The sequence below is a fragment of the Sebastes umbrosus genome, chromosome 11 (assembly GCF_015220745.1).
Source record: "Sebastes umbrosus isolate fSebUmb1 chromosome 11, fSebUmb1.pri, whole genome shotgun sequence".
In the NCBI taxonomy this organism is placed as follows: domain Eukaryota; kingdom Metazoa; phylum Chordata; class Actinopteri; order Perciformes; family Sebastidae; genus Sebastes; species Sebastes umbrosus.
The window spans coordinates 6948198-6966179 of NC_051279.1; the positions used below are offsets into that span (position 1 = coordinate 6948198).

General features: G+C 40.8%; 1 protein-coding gene across 3 annotated transcripts in view; it reads right to left on the reverse strand.

Moving 5' to 3' along the window:
• The window catches only part of agmo (alkylglycerol monooxygenase), a 58735-nt gene extending 41240 nt beyond the window's left edge, over positions 1–17495 (reverse strand). The window contains exons 1-5 of one of the 3 annotated variants that reach the window (XM_037785593.1): positions 17441–17455; positions 17245–17308; positions 17062–17166; positions 10070–10200; positions 8233–8384 (exon numbers count right to left, since the gene is read on the reverse strand). In XM_037785593.1, the coding sequence (XP_037641521.1) occupies positions 8233–8384; positions 10070–10200; positions 17062–17166 (388 nt within the window). In that variant the 5' untranslated portion in view covers positions 17245–17308; positions 17441–17455. The other 2 variants (XM_037785592.1, XM_037785594.1) reach the window with 2 other exon arrangements.
• Positions 17496–17982: the final 487 nt, after the last annotated feature.

Sequence of the window (17982 nt, forward strand, 5' to 3'; positions counted from 1 at the left end):
TGAGTTTCATTTGTGAAGATACTGGCATCATATGAAACTAGAAAACCTAAGGAATCTATTGGCACCAACTGTAACCGCTTATCCTATTCAGGGTCGCGGAGCCATCCCAGCTGACATTGGGCGAAGGCGGGGTACACCCTGGACAGGTCGCCAGCCTATCACAGGGCTGACACATAGAGACAGACAACCTTTCACGCTCACATTTACACCTACGGGTGACCTAACCTGCATGTCTTTGGAGAATTGGAGCACCCGGAGAGCTAATACGGGGAGAACATGCAAACTCCACACAGAAGGGCCCCAAGCCGGATTCAAACCTGCGACAACTCTTGCTGTGAGGCGACAATGCTAACCACTGCACTGAAATTACCCTCCAAACTTACACTGAATTTTGGTGAGGAAAAACTGGCATGACCATTTTCAAAGGGGTCCCCTTCACCTCTTACCTTATGATATGTGGATGAAAATGGGTTCTCTGGGTACCCACGAGTCTCCCCTTTACAGACATGACTTGTTTTTTACCATGGTATCGAAAATCGTGGAATTTCACTGGCATCGGGATCAACTACAGAATTTCTGTTATCGTGACATCCCTGGTGCATACATGTCTTCATATGCTTTTATATTGCCTGACACAACACATTTCATCATTGTCACACAAGAGGTAGTAACCTCACAATCAGGATTTGCAGGTTAAACAGCCATCACAGGAGATAGCTACCTAAAGGGTAGGAAAGGAATGCCAAAATACACAGACGCTAATGTGCAGCAGAGACAGACTGGAGGCACAGTAGGGTGGAGATTTTGTGGCTTCAGGCTGTTTTATTACAGCACCTGACAAATGCAAACAATCTTATACTAATATTAAAGGCACTTATAGACTGTGCAATTACAACAATATTACAAGTTCATTGTCTAATGAGGCTTTATCACTATCAGACTTTACGATATGAACTTTGAGGCATGTCAAATAATCGTGGCACTATGATAAAAAATCTGATTTAAGTATGCCAGAAACTGGCATCACTGCTCCCGTGTTATTGCAGTCATTTGAGTCCGTGTGTCAAGGTCATTCAAATGTTTGAGATTCCAGATTTGCATCATCTTGAACCACGAGTGGCGATTGTCTATGCAGATTAAGACCTAATGCCAAACAAAGGTCACAAACATGGTCTCATTTTCACAAGCTTTTTGCAAAATATTTCTGTCAATGCAGAATCCTGAAATTCATCCTGCTTACGCGTTTTGAAAATGTAGTAAGCTTGCTGCGGTAGTTGGTGATGTTATACGGTCTTTGGGAATACACCGATTAGATTACCTGCCCAACGCCCCAATGCTTTTTTTCCATTTTTGCGCATCAGCGCCCGTGTTCATCAAATAGAAAAACTCTTATTTGTGAAATACTAAGCGTGTTATCAATACAAAGTCGGACGATGGCTGCTACAATTATAAACTGAAAGTGAAAGAGTCTGCTCCACACAGCACCAGCAGAGTAGCAGGAGTAAGATTTCACACTAGACGAGAAAAGGTTGACAGACAAGACGATGGCGGAGGATTTGGTGTCAAAGCAGAAAGCAAAAGTGCTTATTTGGCAATATTTCGGATTTAAACCCAGTGCTAGTAGGGAACCTGATGACGTTAATGAGGCAATCTGTGGTAAGAAGCCGTGCGGAGGACAGAATGGTCACAGCCGGTGGGGGTGGAGCAGCGGTGCCAGGTGGAAAAGCTCGACCAGAGAGGCCAGACACACATCCATCCAACGTTAAACATCAAAGTAAGCGCGCTACATATATTGAGTGTCATCTTTTCCTGTAAAATGTCCGGTGTAATCTGTAACACCAGTGATGTCAGGAGTTTATTAACCGGTGGGAAAATTTCCTCACCGCGGCGTCCCTAAAATGTAGTAAAACAATAAAACTTTTGGCTGTAGAGCTGGCACTTTTATGCTTCGGAGAGTCTTAAAAGGGGATGAGGAGACTGTGAAGCATGTCCCCGTGGGAAAAGAGGGAAATATGAAATGCTGATTTTGCAAATTGAGTTTGAGGTAAATCTGTTTTTTGCATCTCTACATGTTATATTCTGATTGGTCGGTCTGTATACGTGTTGTAGCAGCAGTCTTAAATTTCTGACACTACTAAATTTTGACAGCCTGCGTTTTGATCGCTGAAGCTCTAAATTGGCAGCTGCGTCTTTGAGTACCACCTTAGACCACTGTTTTTGATTGACGACCAAAGATTTCTCTCATGACGCCATCATTCTGCACTGCAAGAAAGATGAGCAGACGAGAGAGGGCGATCGGAGAAGAGGAGAGTTTAAGTTTAGCGGTGAGGATATCAAATGAATCTACAGTAGAGATTGCAGTTAGTGCCCAAATAAAAGCTGCAGCTCTTCAAGACCAACAGAAGTTTCGATGTCTTGTTTCCCGGCTACTGAGCAGAGTGATGAGGGGAGCATAGAGGCGACGTTGGACAGAAGCTTGCATGCAATGCATCCTGGTACATGTGACCTCTGTGAGCAAAATAACTCAGCATTCTGGGTCTATATAACACGCAGGGAGGGCTATATTGCCTCAATTGACTATATTGACCATCAGCACTGATTGGACATCCACATAAACAACAACACATTCTCACCCCCAACTCTTCAAGTACCGCCGCTTGGTCAGTGCCCCTCTGCATTTTGGACGGACAGGGGACGGCGTGTCAATATACGTTTGTTACATACAGTACATAGTGTCCTTTCAAAATAAACTTCCGTTTTCACAGGAAGTTAGGTTTAGGCGACACAACCACTTAGTTAGGGTTAGGAAACGGTCAAGGTTGACGTTTACTTCACCGACTCCCGACTCACGTGACAGGTGATACCGACGGGTCACGTGACTAACGACTGACGTAACAAAATAAGTCAACGTTACTTTTGGTTTCACATGGGACACGAACACCGGTCTCCTGATTGAAAGTCTTGTGTTTGTTTGACCCATCCACCTCCTTAGTGGACTCTCACCCTGTTAATACTACATCACTTGCTTCGACCGTCGAATAACCCCGCCGGTGGGTTTATATCAGAGTTAGTTGAAAGCCCGGTTCATCACATACTGTTGCTAAAGGATTCCTCCGTGCGTCGGTTTCCGATGCACTTATCAAACGTCGGTATTTGACGAGTTGGGAGTGAGAACGGGTTGATATAAAAAAAGGTGCCAAACTTCCCTTAAAGGAAGTAATGATACTAATTCACGGAACCTTTAAGTGATTCTCTGATGTTTCTGGGCTATAAGCGTAACACAGAGCAGCAGCAGCAGCCAGTGTGGTGAGACGACTGCAGCGTAACTCCATTACCTCACATATAATCAGAGTACGGACAGCTGACTGGCTGATTAATGGCCTGAGCCTCGACTGGCATGCCTGGATATAGATGCCGCTCGAGAGCAGAGCTGCTATTAGTGGCGCTTGCGATATGAGGTTAGAATAAACAGAATCAACAGGCCTGTCAACAACATGGCCGCATCCGAACCAAGTCGCCCTCCTGTTCACCCAAAACCATCTGGTTCCAGAATAGAAAAGTTTTGAACATATATAGTCTGTCTGACGGGGGGAAAGCAGCAGACAAAATGTGGGCGAAATTGGAATTTGTTTTCTACTCTTGTCAGTCACCAGGTTATTAAACCAATGTGTTTAGAAATGGTGGTTAAACGCATAGCAGAGGTCATATTATTTCAGGGGTTAGAGGAGATAGACTGTCAGCAATTGAAAACGTCCATCTTCTCTTCTTCAAAGACAAGTTAAAACCAGTAAAAATGCAATAAGAACAGATCATTATAAAAGCAAGACTCACTAAACCTGCACATTATTCAATTCAGGGACATGAGCCGATGAGTTTAAGCAAATATTGGTGTCATGAGTTTCGATTAAACGAGCACTTCATTTGAGTCTGTGTGTGCACAAAGGTCATTCAAATGTTTGAGATTCCACATTTGCCTCGACTTGTACCACGAGTTGTGTTTGTCTATACAGATTCAGGCCTGATGCCAAACAAAGGCCACAAACAAAGTCTAGTAGTCACAAGCTTGTTATTAATACTTCTGCCAGTACAGAATTGTGATTTTCATCCAAATGCCTGCAGACAGGAGCAGCTCACTTTCCTTTTAATCTCTTGTTATCTCCAAGATCACATCATCTGGGCGAAGAGTGAAGCCAAGTGGTGATGTCGCCTCAGTAAAGATGGCGTGAGCTGTCCTTTCTTTCATGTGGGAGTCATGAGAGGGAAACTATGAAAATAAGGGGCCATAAAACTGGTCGAACTGGAAAATAATATTCTACACGGAGGGCTAATAAGGGCTTCTATTTCCCAGCAGAGGATGTCACTTTTGCAGTTCTCTATTGTAATATTTCCCTTATTATTGCAATATTAAGATTTATAGCTCATGTATCTTGACACAATAGGGTTAGAGATGCAGTGCTCCTGCTGTTTTGAGGGGAAAACCAGTGAGATTGTTCCAAGACATGAGGGATGACTAATGATATAAATAGTCATGGGAAATAAGTTAAGTATAAGTTCATTTGCTCTGGTATTGATGGTAAATTGTATAATGCTATCAAAGCCCCTGTTGCATGTTTAAAGTTAAATAATCTCAGGAGTGGTTGGTTTCCTGCTCCGTTTGGGGTGAAGCATGGAGATGTTCTCTCTAGGGCTGTCAATCGCTTAAAATATTTAGTCACGATTAATCATACATTTTGTATCTGTTCAAAATGTAGCTTAAAGGGAGATTTTTCAAGTATTTAATACTCTTATCAACATGGGAGTGGGCAAATATGCTGCTTTATGCAAATGTATGTATATATTTATTGCTGGAATCAATTAACAACACAAAACAATGACAGATATTGTCCAGAAACCCTCACAGGTACTGCATTTAACATAAATATGCTCAAATCATAACATTGAGAACAAATTAAATTGAGGAACCTGGATCTGTCTTGGTGGCTTGAAGGTAATATGTTGAGTTGGCATTTGGGCAAAGAGAACATACAGAATATGCTAAATATAATCAACAGAAATAGTGACGTTTATAAAGTGATTCTAGATACTATAAATTGGAGGAGGAGGGATTTGTACGTACAGTAGATCAGTGCAGAGTCAAAGTGAAAAAATGTTGACATCGATATATTAAAGTCTGTGATTCCCTGCATAGAAGTGGCAGCTCTCGAGACGAAAAAGATTAATTCGCTCCTTTGTACACGCCCCTCAGTAACCTATTTTTTTTTTTTATTTGGTCCTCTTTAATTTGTGCGCTGTGAAACCGAACCAGAATAAACAGAAAACGAACCAAAAGTATCAATTTCACTCTCATTCAGTTCAGCCAAATGTACTATGGCTTGTGAAAGTGCCCTCAAATAAACAAATCAATCAATCAATCAATCAACCTAAAGCAGCATTATGACAATTTGATTCTCATTAAAACTGCTGAAAAATACTTTCTGCCCACATCCTACATCTGTCTCATTCCTCAGGGCTTCCTTATAGGAAACATCCATCCCACACCGGGAGGGTTTTGGTTGAACCTCTAGAAAAAGCCGGAGGTCAAAACCAAGTTGACCGAGATGACCTCGGCTGACCAGAGTGACGAGTGAGGACCGTGCTGAGCCGGTGCTGCGGTCGTGGAGAGCTGCTTCGCTTTGGTAACAAGGGGAAAAGCTTATATCCTGAGTGAGCGCTGCGGGCGCTCAGCACCAGACAATTATCTGCGACCCCACAATGTTCCATAATAACAACGCCAACAGGCTGAAAGAAGGGGAAATGAAAGTAAGTGGAAAGGTTCTTTTTTTTCAGACGTAAAAATGATTCTGCAGTTCAAAAATAAAAGAAATCCGACCAAATAACCCAGAGCAGAAATGTGATACTGTGAGCGTCATGCCTCTGCATCGTCAGACAATGAGGGCACGGGAGGGAACACACACTTCATTCAGACACACAGTACAGCTGTAATACCACAAATAAGGTCACACACATTCAGCCTGGTTTCCTAGATTATCAAAACATGAGTCTGGAGTTTTGAAAATGAGCATGATTTGTCCCCTTTAATGCCTGTTGGATGCATGTATAAAGGAGTAATTTAAGGAGCATTTTGAGGATAACAACAATAAAAATAAATACAGAAATATGAACGTACAGAAAAAAAGAAGAAAAAAAAGAACAGGACAGTGAGTCTCTGCTTTTAATTTAAAATGGGTTTCAAAACTGGTCAATTTTAGTACATAAATATCTTTATTATTGGAATCTTTTTTTTATTTGGATTACAGCTCTACCAATTTGTTGAATAATTGATTATTTCATATCCAGTTTACTTTCAGTTTCAGGCAGACTTTGGATTTAATTATTTTGGTTTAAAGGGCAGACAGCTGCAAGTATTGATTTGTCATGCCAATGCACCACAGTGATACTTTCACTGTCCTTGGTCTTTGTCTTGTACATACCTGCACATAAAAGTCCCATTAAAACTTGGATTTTTGAGTGTGAATATGTGTCTAAGAAATCTGGTTTCTCCTGCAGAAATCTCCCTCAGGTTCTCTTAATTTGATTTACACAATTTACACAATGTTGAAGAGGAGAGAAGACTGAAAATAAGCTGCTTATCTTTATTGTAAACTTTGTATTACTAGAGGGATGCTGTGTTTTGTTCTTGGCGGTTATTATACTTCTGTTGATCAAAAGAATTAATCCATTTGTGATCATTTAGTCTGTAGTCTGTAATCTGTTAGGATTCTCTGACATAAATTGTCCAGATCTTTATGTCAACATACTTTAAATATGCATTATAATATGGATATGTCCGATATACACTTCAAATCTCTTTATTCTTTTCACAAAAGCAAGGTATCCTCATTAATGTGACGCAGCAACATGCTCTTAAATCCAATTAGATCGGCTTCTCTGTGGCGTCATCGTGTTCTCGAGAATGTGTCATCACACATACACAGACACCACAATGACAATAATAATGTCCAATATGCCCAGTGCTGTGGTGGTGGCAGTTAAAAATACCCTCAGTGCATGTTTAGAAGCAGAGTGGTGCTTTAGAGTCAAACTATAGTCACCTCAAAATCATGTCGGGCAGTTCTTGGCGAAACGGTTTCAAAGCGCTGCAGCTTCTGTTTCGCCAGATTCTGAACTTTCAGCCAAAACTGTGTGGACTAGACGGCGGGCAGCTTGATGTGCCACTGACACAAATAAACACCAGTGCAGGCCACAAATAAATACCTCTCCTCCGGTATGCTGAGTGGCAGCCGCTCGTGCATAAACACACACGGGAAGAGTTGTTTTTAAAAGATGTCGAGCCAATACTGTAGAAATAGACGGTATATATTTTTTATTTCTGCTTTAATAGTGATGCTGCAGGACGTCACTGCTTTAGAGCTGTGACTATATACAGCTTGTTGCTCTGAGAGCTCCGGGTTAAGACCACAGCCCTCTGGAGACCACGGCCTCTCACATCTGCACAGCTCTAAACCAGCTGCATGTAACTCAAAAATAATTGCTTCCTCCACAAGGTCCAGGACAGCATGATGTGTGTGCTATCTTGCGTGCTCCTCCCTGCAGAGACGGCAACTAAATCAACATATTACAACCATTTATCATCAACTGGCTTTGTAGTTTTTTTTTGTTAGTATTATCTGAGTGGCACGTGAAAGAGGAAGGGGACACCATCATTGTTATCATTTTAAATGTGTAAAAACTTACAGAGTGCATCTTCGAAGCGTGGATGAGATGCTTGTTTAGTCATATTTTGAAGAAAATATCAGTCTGAAACACTCTGAGCATTTTTATGATCAGTGGAGAAGAGAATTTTGCTGCAGGCATGGATTGAAACGTTTCTACTGACATTTTAATACTTTTCCACCAGGAAAAGTGGTCACTATTCAAATCCACAGTAAACACCATAAATCCAAGTGGACCACAACCGCCGTGCTCCACAAAGGAGCTGTCACATCTACTCTTTCGTAAGGATGAACACTCACGACAACACAAAAAAACTGCTCTTCGGTGCATACCCGTTTCTGTATAAAAACGCATTGCAGAAACCACACAGCAATGAGTGCTTGCCAACAAAACTACTACCAAAAAAAAAACAAGAATAATGTGAAAAAGTTCTCATAAACTACACATACTGTATTAGCTGGGAATACCTATATTCTTCCATGGGTTGTGTACATCAGTGTGAGTGTGTTGTGCTGGCACCGTGAGCGAAGCGGTGGACCCAGTAGAAGCAGAAGTCCACGCCCAGGAAGGTGAGCCACCAGGTCCAGGCAGAGTCCCACGGCAGCTCCACCAGGCGGTACCGGTCCCACACGTACATGTAAGCAGTCAGCTCACAGCCTCTCATGAACATCCTGAGGGAGTCCAGAGTGTGCACAGGTTAGTACAACATGCAGTTCATGTTACAGTTGCACTGTTCAGTTGAAACGGACAGTCCCGGTGCTCTCGCTCCACCAGACACCTTTGGGTGTTGTGTCTATTTGAGCAACGGCTTAGGTTTGATGTCAGAAGTGGGAGGCACACAGTCAAGTATGTTATTTCCTGCATACATATATATACATCTATATCAATCTAGCAAATAACAGATTATGATGACATTGGCATTTGTGTTATTTCCAAAAATAATGGTACTATAACTCAGGTTTTCTCAGGGATTAATCATATGCTTACTAACATTTTTACTCTTAGATGACATTGGAACTATTTGTATTCTAAAACTTTTCTACCTAAATACTTCAAACAGAGGGTGATTCTATTCTTATTATTCTTATTATTCTTATTATTATGATTTTATTTATTTATTTATTTATGTTTTAACAGCATTTATATTCTACATTTCAAGTAACTGATCTTAAAAGCTTTCAGAAAAATTAACAGTAGCAAGACTGGCGTAGTCCTAATAAATCCAGGTGTTTAAACTCACCAGTCTAAAGGTGACTTTCAATAAGTGCTTCAACTTTAAAATAATGAACATATTGCTGTGTGTCATAATCATATCAGAGTTTCTATCGGCCCAAAGCTAACATGGGTGGGAGTACTGGACAAAATATGGTTGTCTACGCCCATCTGTAGATATGCACTTTTTAATGATACAAAACTATGTTATAATTTATAGCAAATTATTTCGACAGAATTGACAGAATGCCACGGATGCCCAGGGGTCCCCGGACCCCACTTTGAGAATCCCTGCTCTAATTGAATAACACTATGTACCACCTGATGCACCTACTTCCTGTTGCCCTCATCACATCACATCCAGTAATGGTCCTTTAAACAGCAACATTTAAAGTTACAACAATAAAAAAAAAAAACGTTTCCGGTCATGCACGTGCCATATTTTTCATTCAAAACAAGAAAGGCAGCTATGATAATGATAAAAATGTGTGATTAAAAAAAGATTTAAAAAAAGTCAAATCAAGTAGCACGTATGGTGTAAACATTTTCAAACCAAAATTTTACCACAAGGGTCTCATTTGACTCAGCAGCTGCTCAACCAAAACTTTGAGGAGCTAGCGTTTCCTTTAACCCCGCCTCCCAGCCTCGGTCTGGGTCTCATTCACATGAACGGAAGAAGAGAAATATCTCTGGATTCTGCTATTAGTTCATTTTACAACTTTAAGGATCTAATGATGTAAATAAGGGCTATTTAAGTGCTCGTATGGAAAGTTGATTCACCTCAAAAAAATTATCCACTAAGTTACAGACGTCTCTTTCCAAATGTAAGTCTATGGGAAAAAGTCCTTTTGGGCCGAATGGCTTCATGTGACAGACCCCGCAAGTTGTATTTCCACCGTTTGGCCACAATGTATAAAATATGTTTCAAAGACTGTCACTCTTCCTGTGGGGTTTGGACTAACATTCTTCTCTTTAATCAGCAGCTGGCATGCAAGACACGGGGACCGGACATCAGCCTTGCCTGAATTCCAACCGGTTTAAACTCTTACACTGACCGGCAGGCAAAACTGCAAATTTCTGGTATGATATGCAGCACTATTGTATCAAACAGAGTGATCTGACTATGAGCTGCCTAAACACTCACAGTGGGAGTCTGGAGATCATTCCGGCAGATATGGAGGTGAATCCATCACTGATGGTCATCACTGGGGCTCCGGTCTTCAGCAAGCCCACCACCAGCTCCAGCACCATCAGCCCTATAAAGAAAGGAGTGGCCTGCAAACACAGACACACACACACACACACACACACACACACACACACACACACACACACAAGGGGAATCATGATTCAGCGCTGTTACAAACTGTGAAAACAAGACAGTTCCCATATCCAATGTTGCTTTTAGCAGTTGTGTTGAGCTTGAATATTTGTCTTGGCATATGAGCTAAAAGCTTGCAGGGCTTTCATGTCTAGTGATCCATAATGTTTGTTTCACTGTACCAATCTGGCGCAACTGGTCTAAAGCCGCAATGTATTGGCAGACTGGAGATCACAAACATTTGTCTGACCAGAGCTGCACTGGAGGAAGAAATTACCTCATTGGTTGCTTTAACCATCAATGTTAACAAACCACACCATGAAACTGAACTGTCTTGATGTTCACTGATAAAATACAGCAAAGTGAAGCCAATGCTTAAGTGTCTTAAACTTGCATTCTTTCTAATAGCCAGCAGGGGGCGACTCCTCTGGTTGCAAAAAAGAAGTCTGATTATATAGAAGTCTACGAGGAAATGAGCCTACTTCTCACTTGATTTATTACCTCAGTAAACATTGTAAACATGAGTTTATGGTCTCAATCGCTTGTTTCAAGTCTTCTTCAATACAGCATGATGTTCATTTAGTAAATTATCGTCCCATTTAGAGTCAAATAGACCATGAAGCAGGGGATGCTTTAGGGCGTGGCTACCTTGTGATTGACAGGTTGCAACCACAGCGTTGTCTGGTCTGGGAGTTGTCTGTGTTTTCGTCTTAGAACTTTAACCCTTTCACAGTGTGTTTTCTGTTCAGGAAAGTTAATTGTAACGTTTTTGGTCACCTAAAAATGCCTAAAAATGTCTTATTCAGCATTCGGTTGTACTCCACCCTCTCCTGTCATTTCTGGTTGCAAAACAACAAGATGGGGTTGGTCAAAATACCGAACTTGAGGTTTCAAAACGGCAATCCACTTCTTATATACAGTCATTGACCAGCACGCTGCTTTTTAAATTCTCGAAATATTTCTTCTCATTGTAAATCTCATTCCCAAACAAATGCATACATTTAAAAAAGCGATGGACTGAACTGAACGTTATCCATGTTTTTTACCCCACAAGTTTGAAATGGTGGATGGCTCTAAAGATACCCATGAGCCTCAGCTGCTGTTGCTATGGAGGAGAAGCCAATCAAATATCAGAGAGTTTTGTCATTAAAATTGGGAACAAAACACCACGTCAAAGTTGTCAAATTCATCAAACAATGCATAAGGTTTCTACAAAGTGTAATCTTTAGGTTCAATTTGTTGTTAGCGGAACAGTATTTTAAGCTCAGTGATTGACTGTTTCTTACCGAAATGCACACTGGGAATCGTAGTTAACATCTCTCCTTACAGGCTTTTACTTTTGACTTTGTAATCACAGTAACAGAGATTTTCTAACACAGTTGCTCATCTGTTGTACTGGTGGTTCAACCAGACAGGTTTCATGTTGGAGTAGCAGAACTGGAACTGGGACCCTGTTCTCTTGAAATAACTAATTCCACTATATGTGAAAATATGACGTTTAAAGGTGCAAATCAACAGTTGATGAAGCTCCAGTTCAAAGTGAGTACAACAATATCGAAGACATCAAAACAGTTTTGTTTTTCAAAAGAATGACCTCCAAGCTCCTGCACATTTTGTGGCAGCATGTCAGGTTGATTTTACGAGTAATTATTTTCCTTCATTTTGTTTCATGCTATAATAAGTAACTTTTAATTAACTTTCTTCAAACGAAGAAGTTCCTCTTCATCAAAATGAACTTGCTGCAGATTTTTTTCTGTATTGCCAACTTTAAACACATGTTGCAGCAATATGGCTGACCAATGTGTGACACATCAAAGCAAACATGCAAAGGATGTCCTTCATTTCAATTAGCAGCTGTCTTTTGCACAAGATGCCACATGATTTTCTTTCTTTCTTTGGTGGCGAAAACAAAAATTTAAATGCCAAATTTCTACTTCCTAAAAGTGTCAGAGAATGGATTACATTTAGTAACTAGTTATGACAAAACAAATGGTAAGCACTAAGCAAACAGTCATGACGGGCCTCTATTTCTAACTATGCTGGAAACATGTAATAACCTCTTAATGGGTCTGTCAAACATGGAACAAATTAGAGAGGGACGAGGTTACCAAACAGGTCACGAGTGCGACTTCAGCGGCGTGTCAGACCTGCTGGTTAGCTTTAGCGTGAAGGCGCTCATTGACCAAGTGACTGGCCCCGCCAAGAGCGAGGAATGAAGGGCGTGACGAGACCGCAGAGGAGCACATCTGCAGGTGGGGAGGGAGGAAGTGTGTGTGCGTGTGTGTGTGTGTGTGTGTGTGTGTGGATGGAAGTGAGAGTGAGCGTGCATGCATGCATGTGTGTGCATAATCCACATGTGAATGCTTCCACTTTAACATGCAGGTGTGTGATGTGAGTGTGTGTGAGTGTGTGTGCACAAGCAGAGGCGAGAGCACCTCTAGGGACCTGCGATCACACGCAACGCTCCCAACATCTGGCAGCAGACTGCAGAGCTGCAGCCAACATATGGGCTCGCAGCGCAGGCAGACCTCCTCCAAACCCGCTGAGAGAGGGATTATCATTCTGGACGTCGGTCTAAAACCTTCCCTCCTTTTTCTCTTTTCTCTCTCCGGTCCAGCAGATAGTTTACCTCTGCAGCCCCGCGTTCTCGACAGCTCGGGACAAAATTATTCAGCAGAGCAAGTTGATTCTCTGCTGTGCAAAAAAAAAAAAAATAGGCAAGGTTCATCTGAAACTCCACACTAACTATTAACTATTTAGTACACTAAAACAGTATGTGAGATTTTAGTATGTATGAAACAAATAGCACGCAAATTGCATACAATTTCCGGTGAAATATTACAGTATGCAACGCTGGACTATCCGGCAGTATAAATATCCCACAATGCAATGCGGTAGGGACACAACGTTCATTACGGACGTTGACAGACAGCTCTGTAACATCAATAACACTTTAACTGTACGATTTCACTTTGCTAGGTGTAATATATATATCTTATTTTAATTCAGACCTCAATTCTCACAAACCGTCGTTTTGTTCATGAGGTTGGCACGGGTTACCATGGTTACACATCTCTAACCGGCAATGAGGCGCTCAGGAAGTGAAGACGTAAATTACTGCTCAGGGCGACCGAAAAGATACATACTACTGTGTATTCACACAAAAATATGTTGAACGATAGTACACCAGTTGAGTATGTAGTGTTTGTGATTCAGGACGAAGCCCTTCTCTTTGTTTTCATCAGTCTCCTTTTTTTTTTACTATTTCTCTTCCTTTATTTTTGCAATTTATCCTCCATCTTTGTTTTTCCTGCGATATTTCCCCCTCAAGTATACTTTTCTATCTTGCGTGCACTGAAAATATCTCTTGTGTTTTTATCTTTTTTTACAAACAAACTAAAAGACTATTTTATACTGCAGCATACTTGCATTCTGTGGGGACCGTTTGTTGTGGCATCTAATAATTTTATTTTATTTTCCTCTGGATTCGGGCCTTACGTGGAGCATGACATTTGCAGACCAGATGTCTGCATTTTCCCCAAACTGCCTTTTTATAAGGTCACGGATGACTGACGCTGGCTGACAACATGCAGGCTGACAATACACTTTCATCACGGCTGTCTGACAACAATATTGTGTTTGAGACCTGGCAGCAACCCACGGAGCCATAATTCCAAACAACTCCAAAATTAGAAGATTGTGTTTTGTTTTTTCTAATTAATTTGGCCTGCTGGGAACAGAATAATTAATGACACATCACTAACTGTAAGGAGTGCTGAGTCACACACACCCATGCAAACTTTTACCACCATCAAGCTCTGCAGCAACAACAAATTTGTTTAATCACGTTTGGTAGTAGTGGATTATAAGGACTCCTGCTGTGAGGGTAATTGTTCGCCTCCCCCGATGTGCCTCATAAAAGCTCATAACAAACATGTGCTGTTAAACCTGCACCAGACATTCAGCTGCAATAAATGGCAACTGAGACGCTGTAAACTGACAGTAAGAAACAGAAGAAACCCCAAACTTGTTTTTAAGTTGTGCATTAAGTAGACGTGGGAAATTATTCACTAGATTTCAGGAGCATTTGAGGTCTACTGAAGTCTGACTGCTAGTTAGATCTTAAGTCCCCAGATGACGGGATCATGAGATATGTATTTTGTAACTGATTTGTTATTGCTTTAACAAGTGTGTCTCTGTGTGAAATTACTATTCTGTGTGACTTGTCTTACTGTATACATGTGATTTGTCAGCCCTCACACTAAATGGCATATGAATGACACAGTAATTTGTAGGTCATTTTGGGTGAAATAAGAACAGTACAGTACTTGAGTAAACTTTGTTACATTCCACCAGTGCATATATGACAAACAAAAGCAACACTTGAGCAGCTTGAACCAGTGAATGTTTGACTATTTTGTTTGAAAAATTAATAAATAATTAATTGATTAATCATTGCAGCTGTAGTTGGTACTTAATGAATAATAATGAATTATTTTTATATGAACTTGGCTGACACAAAGCAGGACAGAGGACAGGAGGAAGGACTGATACTGACTGATGTCTGTGTTCTTCAGTCTTCACACAGGAATATGATTAATTTTATTGACATTCTAGATTAGTTTCTCGTTAGATATCATTGAGTTTATAGAGTGATTCGCTGTTGTAAAGATTACTGTTGCTGCTCTAGAAACATTTAGTTTTTTTAACCATTACTAAATTCTAATCCTGTTATGATTTTATTCTTTTTTTTAAATAATACATTAAAAATCAATTTAGTCATGAAAAAAATAACCGATAAGAGTATCAAAAGGAGTAGCTGTATTAATAAAATCCTAACCGTACCCATCCCTATCCAGCCCCAACATTGTCCCGCTAGCTGTGCATTATCACCATTATTATTATTGTGGGTTTTTCTCTCTTTAACGGAACGTTACCAACAACTTTGCCTACGTCTGTATATACAGACGTAGGCAAAATTGTTGGTACTCTTCCGTTAAAGAAAGAAAAACCCACAAAGGTCACTGAAATAACTTGAAACTGAGAAAAGTAATAATAAATAAAAATGTATTGAAAATTAACTATTGAAAATGAGACATTGCTTTTGAATTTTGGTTCAACAGAATCATTTTAAAAAACAAACTAATGAAACTGGCCTGGACAAAAATGATGGTACTCTTAACTTAATATTTAGTTGTACAACCTTTTGAGGCAATCACTGCAAACAAGCGATTTCTGTAACTCTCAATGAGACTTCTGCACCTGTCCACAGGTATTTTGGCCCACTCCTCGTGAGCAAACTGCTCCAGCTGTCTCAGGTTTGAAGGGTGCCTTCTCCAGACAGCATGTTTCAGCTCCTTCCACAGATGTTCGATAGGATTTAGATCAGGGCTCATAGAAGGCCACTTCAGAATAGTCCAATGTTTTGTTCTTAGCTATTCTTGGGTGTTTTTAGCTGTGTTTTGGGTCATTATCCTGTTTGAGGACCCATGACCTGCGACGGAGACCAAGCTTTCTGACACTGGGCAGCACATTTCACTCCAGAATGCCTTGATAGTCTTGAGATTTCATTGCACCCTGCACAGATTCAAGACACCCTGTGCCAGATGCAGCAAAGCAGCCCCATAACATAACCGAGCCTCCTCCATGTTTCACATTAGGTACAGTGTTCTATTCTTTGGATGCTTCATTTTTGCGTCTGTGAACATAGAGCTGATGTGACTTGCCAAAAAGCTCCAGTTTTGTCTCATCTGTCCAAAGGACATTCTCCCAGAAGCTTTGTGGCTTGTCAATATGCATTTTGGCAAATTCCAGTCTCGCTTTTTTATGATTTGGTGCCCTCCTCGGTCGTCTTCCATTAAGTCCACTTTGGCTCAAACAGTGACGGATGGTGCGATCTGACACTGATGTACCTTGACCTTGGAGTTCACCTCTAATCTCTTTGGAAGTTGTTCTGGGCTCTTTGGTTACCATTCGTATTATCCGTCTCTTCAATTTGTCATCAATTTTCCTCTTGCAGCCACGTCCAGGGAGGTAGGCTACAGTCCCATGGACCTTAAACTTCTGAATAATATGAGCAGCTGTAGTCACAGGAACGTCAGGCTGCTTGGAGATGGTCTTATAGCCTTTACCTTTAACATGCTTGTCAATAATTTTCTTTCTGATCTCCTGAGACAACTCTCTCCTTAGCTTTCTGTGGTCCATGTTCAGTGTGGTACACACCATGATACCAAACAGCACAGTGACTACTTTTCACCCTTTAAATAGGCAGACTGACTGATTACAAGTTTGAAGACACCTGTGATGCTAATTACAGGACACACCTTAGTTTAATATGTCCCTATAGTCACATTATTTTACATCTTTTCTAGGGGTACCATCATTTTTGTCTAGGCCAGTTTCATCAGTTTGTTTTTTAAAATGATTCTATTGAACCACAATTCAAAAACAATATCTGATTTTCATTAGTTCATTTTCAGTAAATTTTTATTTATTATTACTTTTGTCAGTTTCAAGTTATTTCAGTGACCATTGTGGGGTTTTCTCTCTTTAACGGAAGAGTACCAACAATTTTGCCTACGTCTGTATATACTATATACTTAGAATATAAACCCTATATACCTTCATCACAATGTTCAAATGTTTTGCAGCTCCAGACAGATTATTATTTATTTTTTTGCCTATAAAAATGTCTCTTTTGACAGTAAAGTTTGCAGATCCCTGCTCTAGCCTATAAGGCTTTGAGCACCTCTTCCACCTCTAAATGACAGACAAGTTCACCTGAAGTGAGAAGGAGAGCTGAGTCTGTTACCCACCTGCTGCACATACTGAGGGACATCTTCCACTTTCTCAAAGTAGGACTCGCTCGGTGTGATCATGAAGAACATGGACCGGATCCCTGCAGACACCGCCTCAGCCATCTGTAGACAAACAGCGTCCTCAGCTCACCGCTGCTCCAGGTGAGTCTCTGTTACCTGTGCAGGTGTGTAATGTCTCACCTGGGAGGAGGAGGCGTTCCTCTCAATCTAACTCCTCTATATACTCCGTTGTGTTTCTCCTCTGCTGCAGAGTTAAGTAGGTCACTTGTGAAAAGGAGAGCCAGCCAGCAGATGAGGATCTTTTCCCCACATATACAGGAAACCGAGTCGGTGACAGTTTAAAACTGCACGATGCAGTGACTTTGTGATCATTTACCTGCTGATCTCTCTGCGTTTATAGTAGGCGAGGTCATCTCTGTCCACGCTGATATGACAAGTCTCGTTCCGTGTTACTGTATCTCGCGAGAGTGTGTGGCTACAACTATGTTTAACTTGGCAGCCAGTTATCCAGACGTTCATGGTCACACACTCCCAGTTGTTGTTTGGTGTTCATAAATGATTTCAGTGTAAAATGTGCTGGTGTATCTAAAGTATGAAGTTTTTTATTTTATTACTAATGGGAAGTTCCCTCCTGACCTCTGTCGTGTTTTAACCAGACACAAAAAAAGGTTAGTATCTTTATTATTTAATTATTTTAAGTGTTATTGTTTTATTTACTCAAAGCCGGCCCACACTAAAAGTTTTTTCAAATCTTAACAGATGTTGAAAATGTGAGAGATCCCACACATAACGACATGTTATGATACATTTAAAGGGACTGTTTGTAAGAATCAGAAATGCTTGTTAACAGCGACACCTGTGGCCGTTAAGTCAACGAAAGTCAGTGTCGGGCTCGCGCTTGCTCACTCTACATAGACA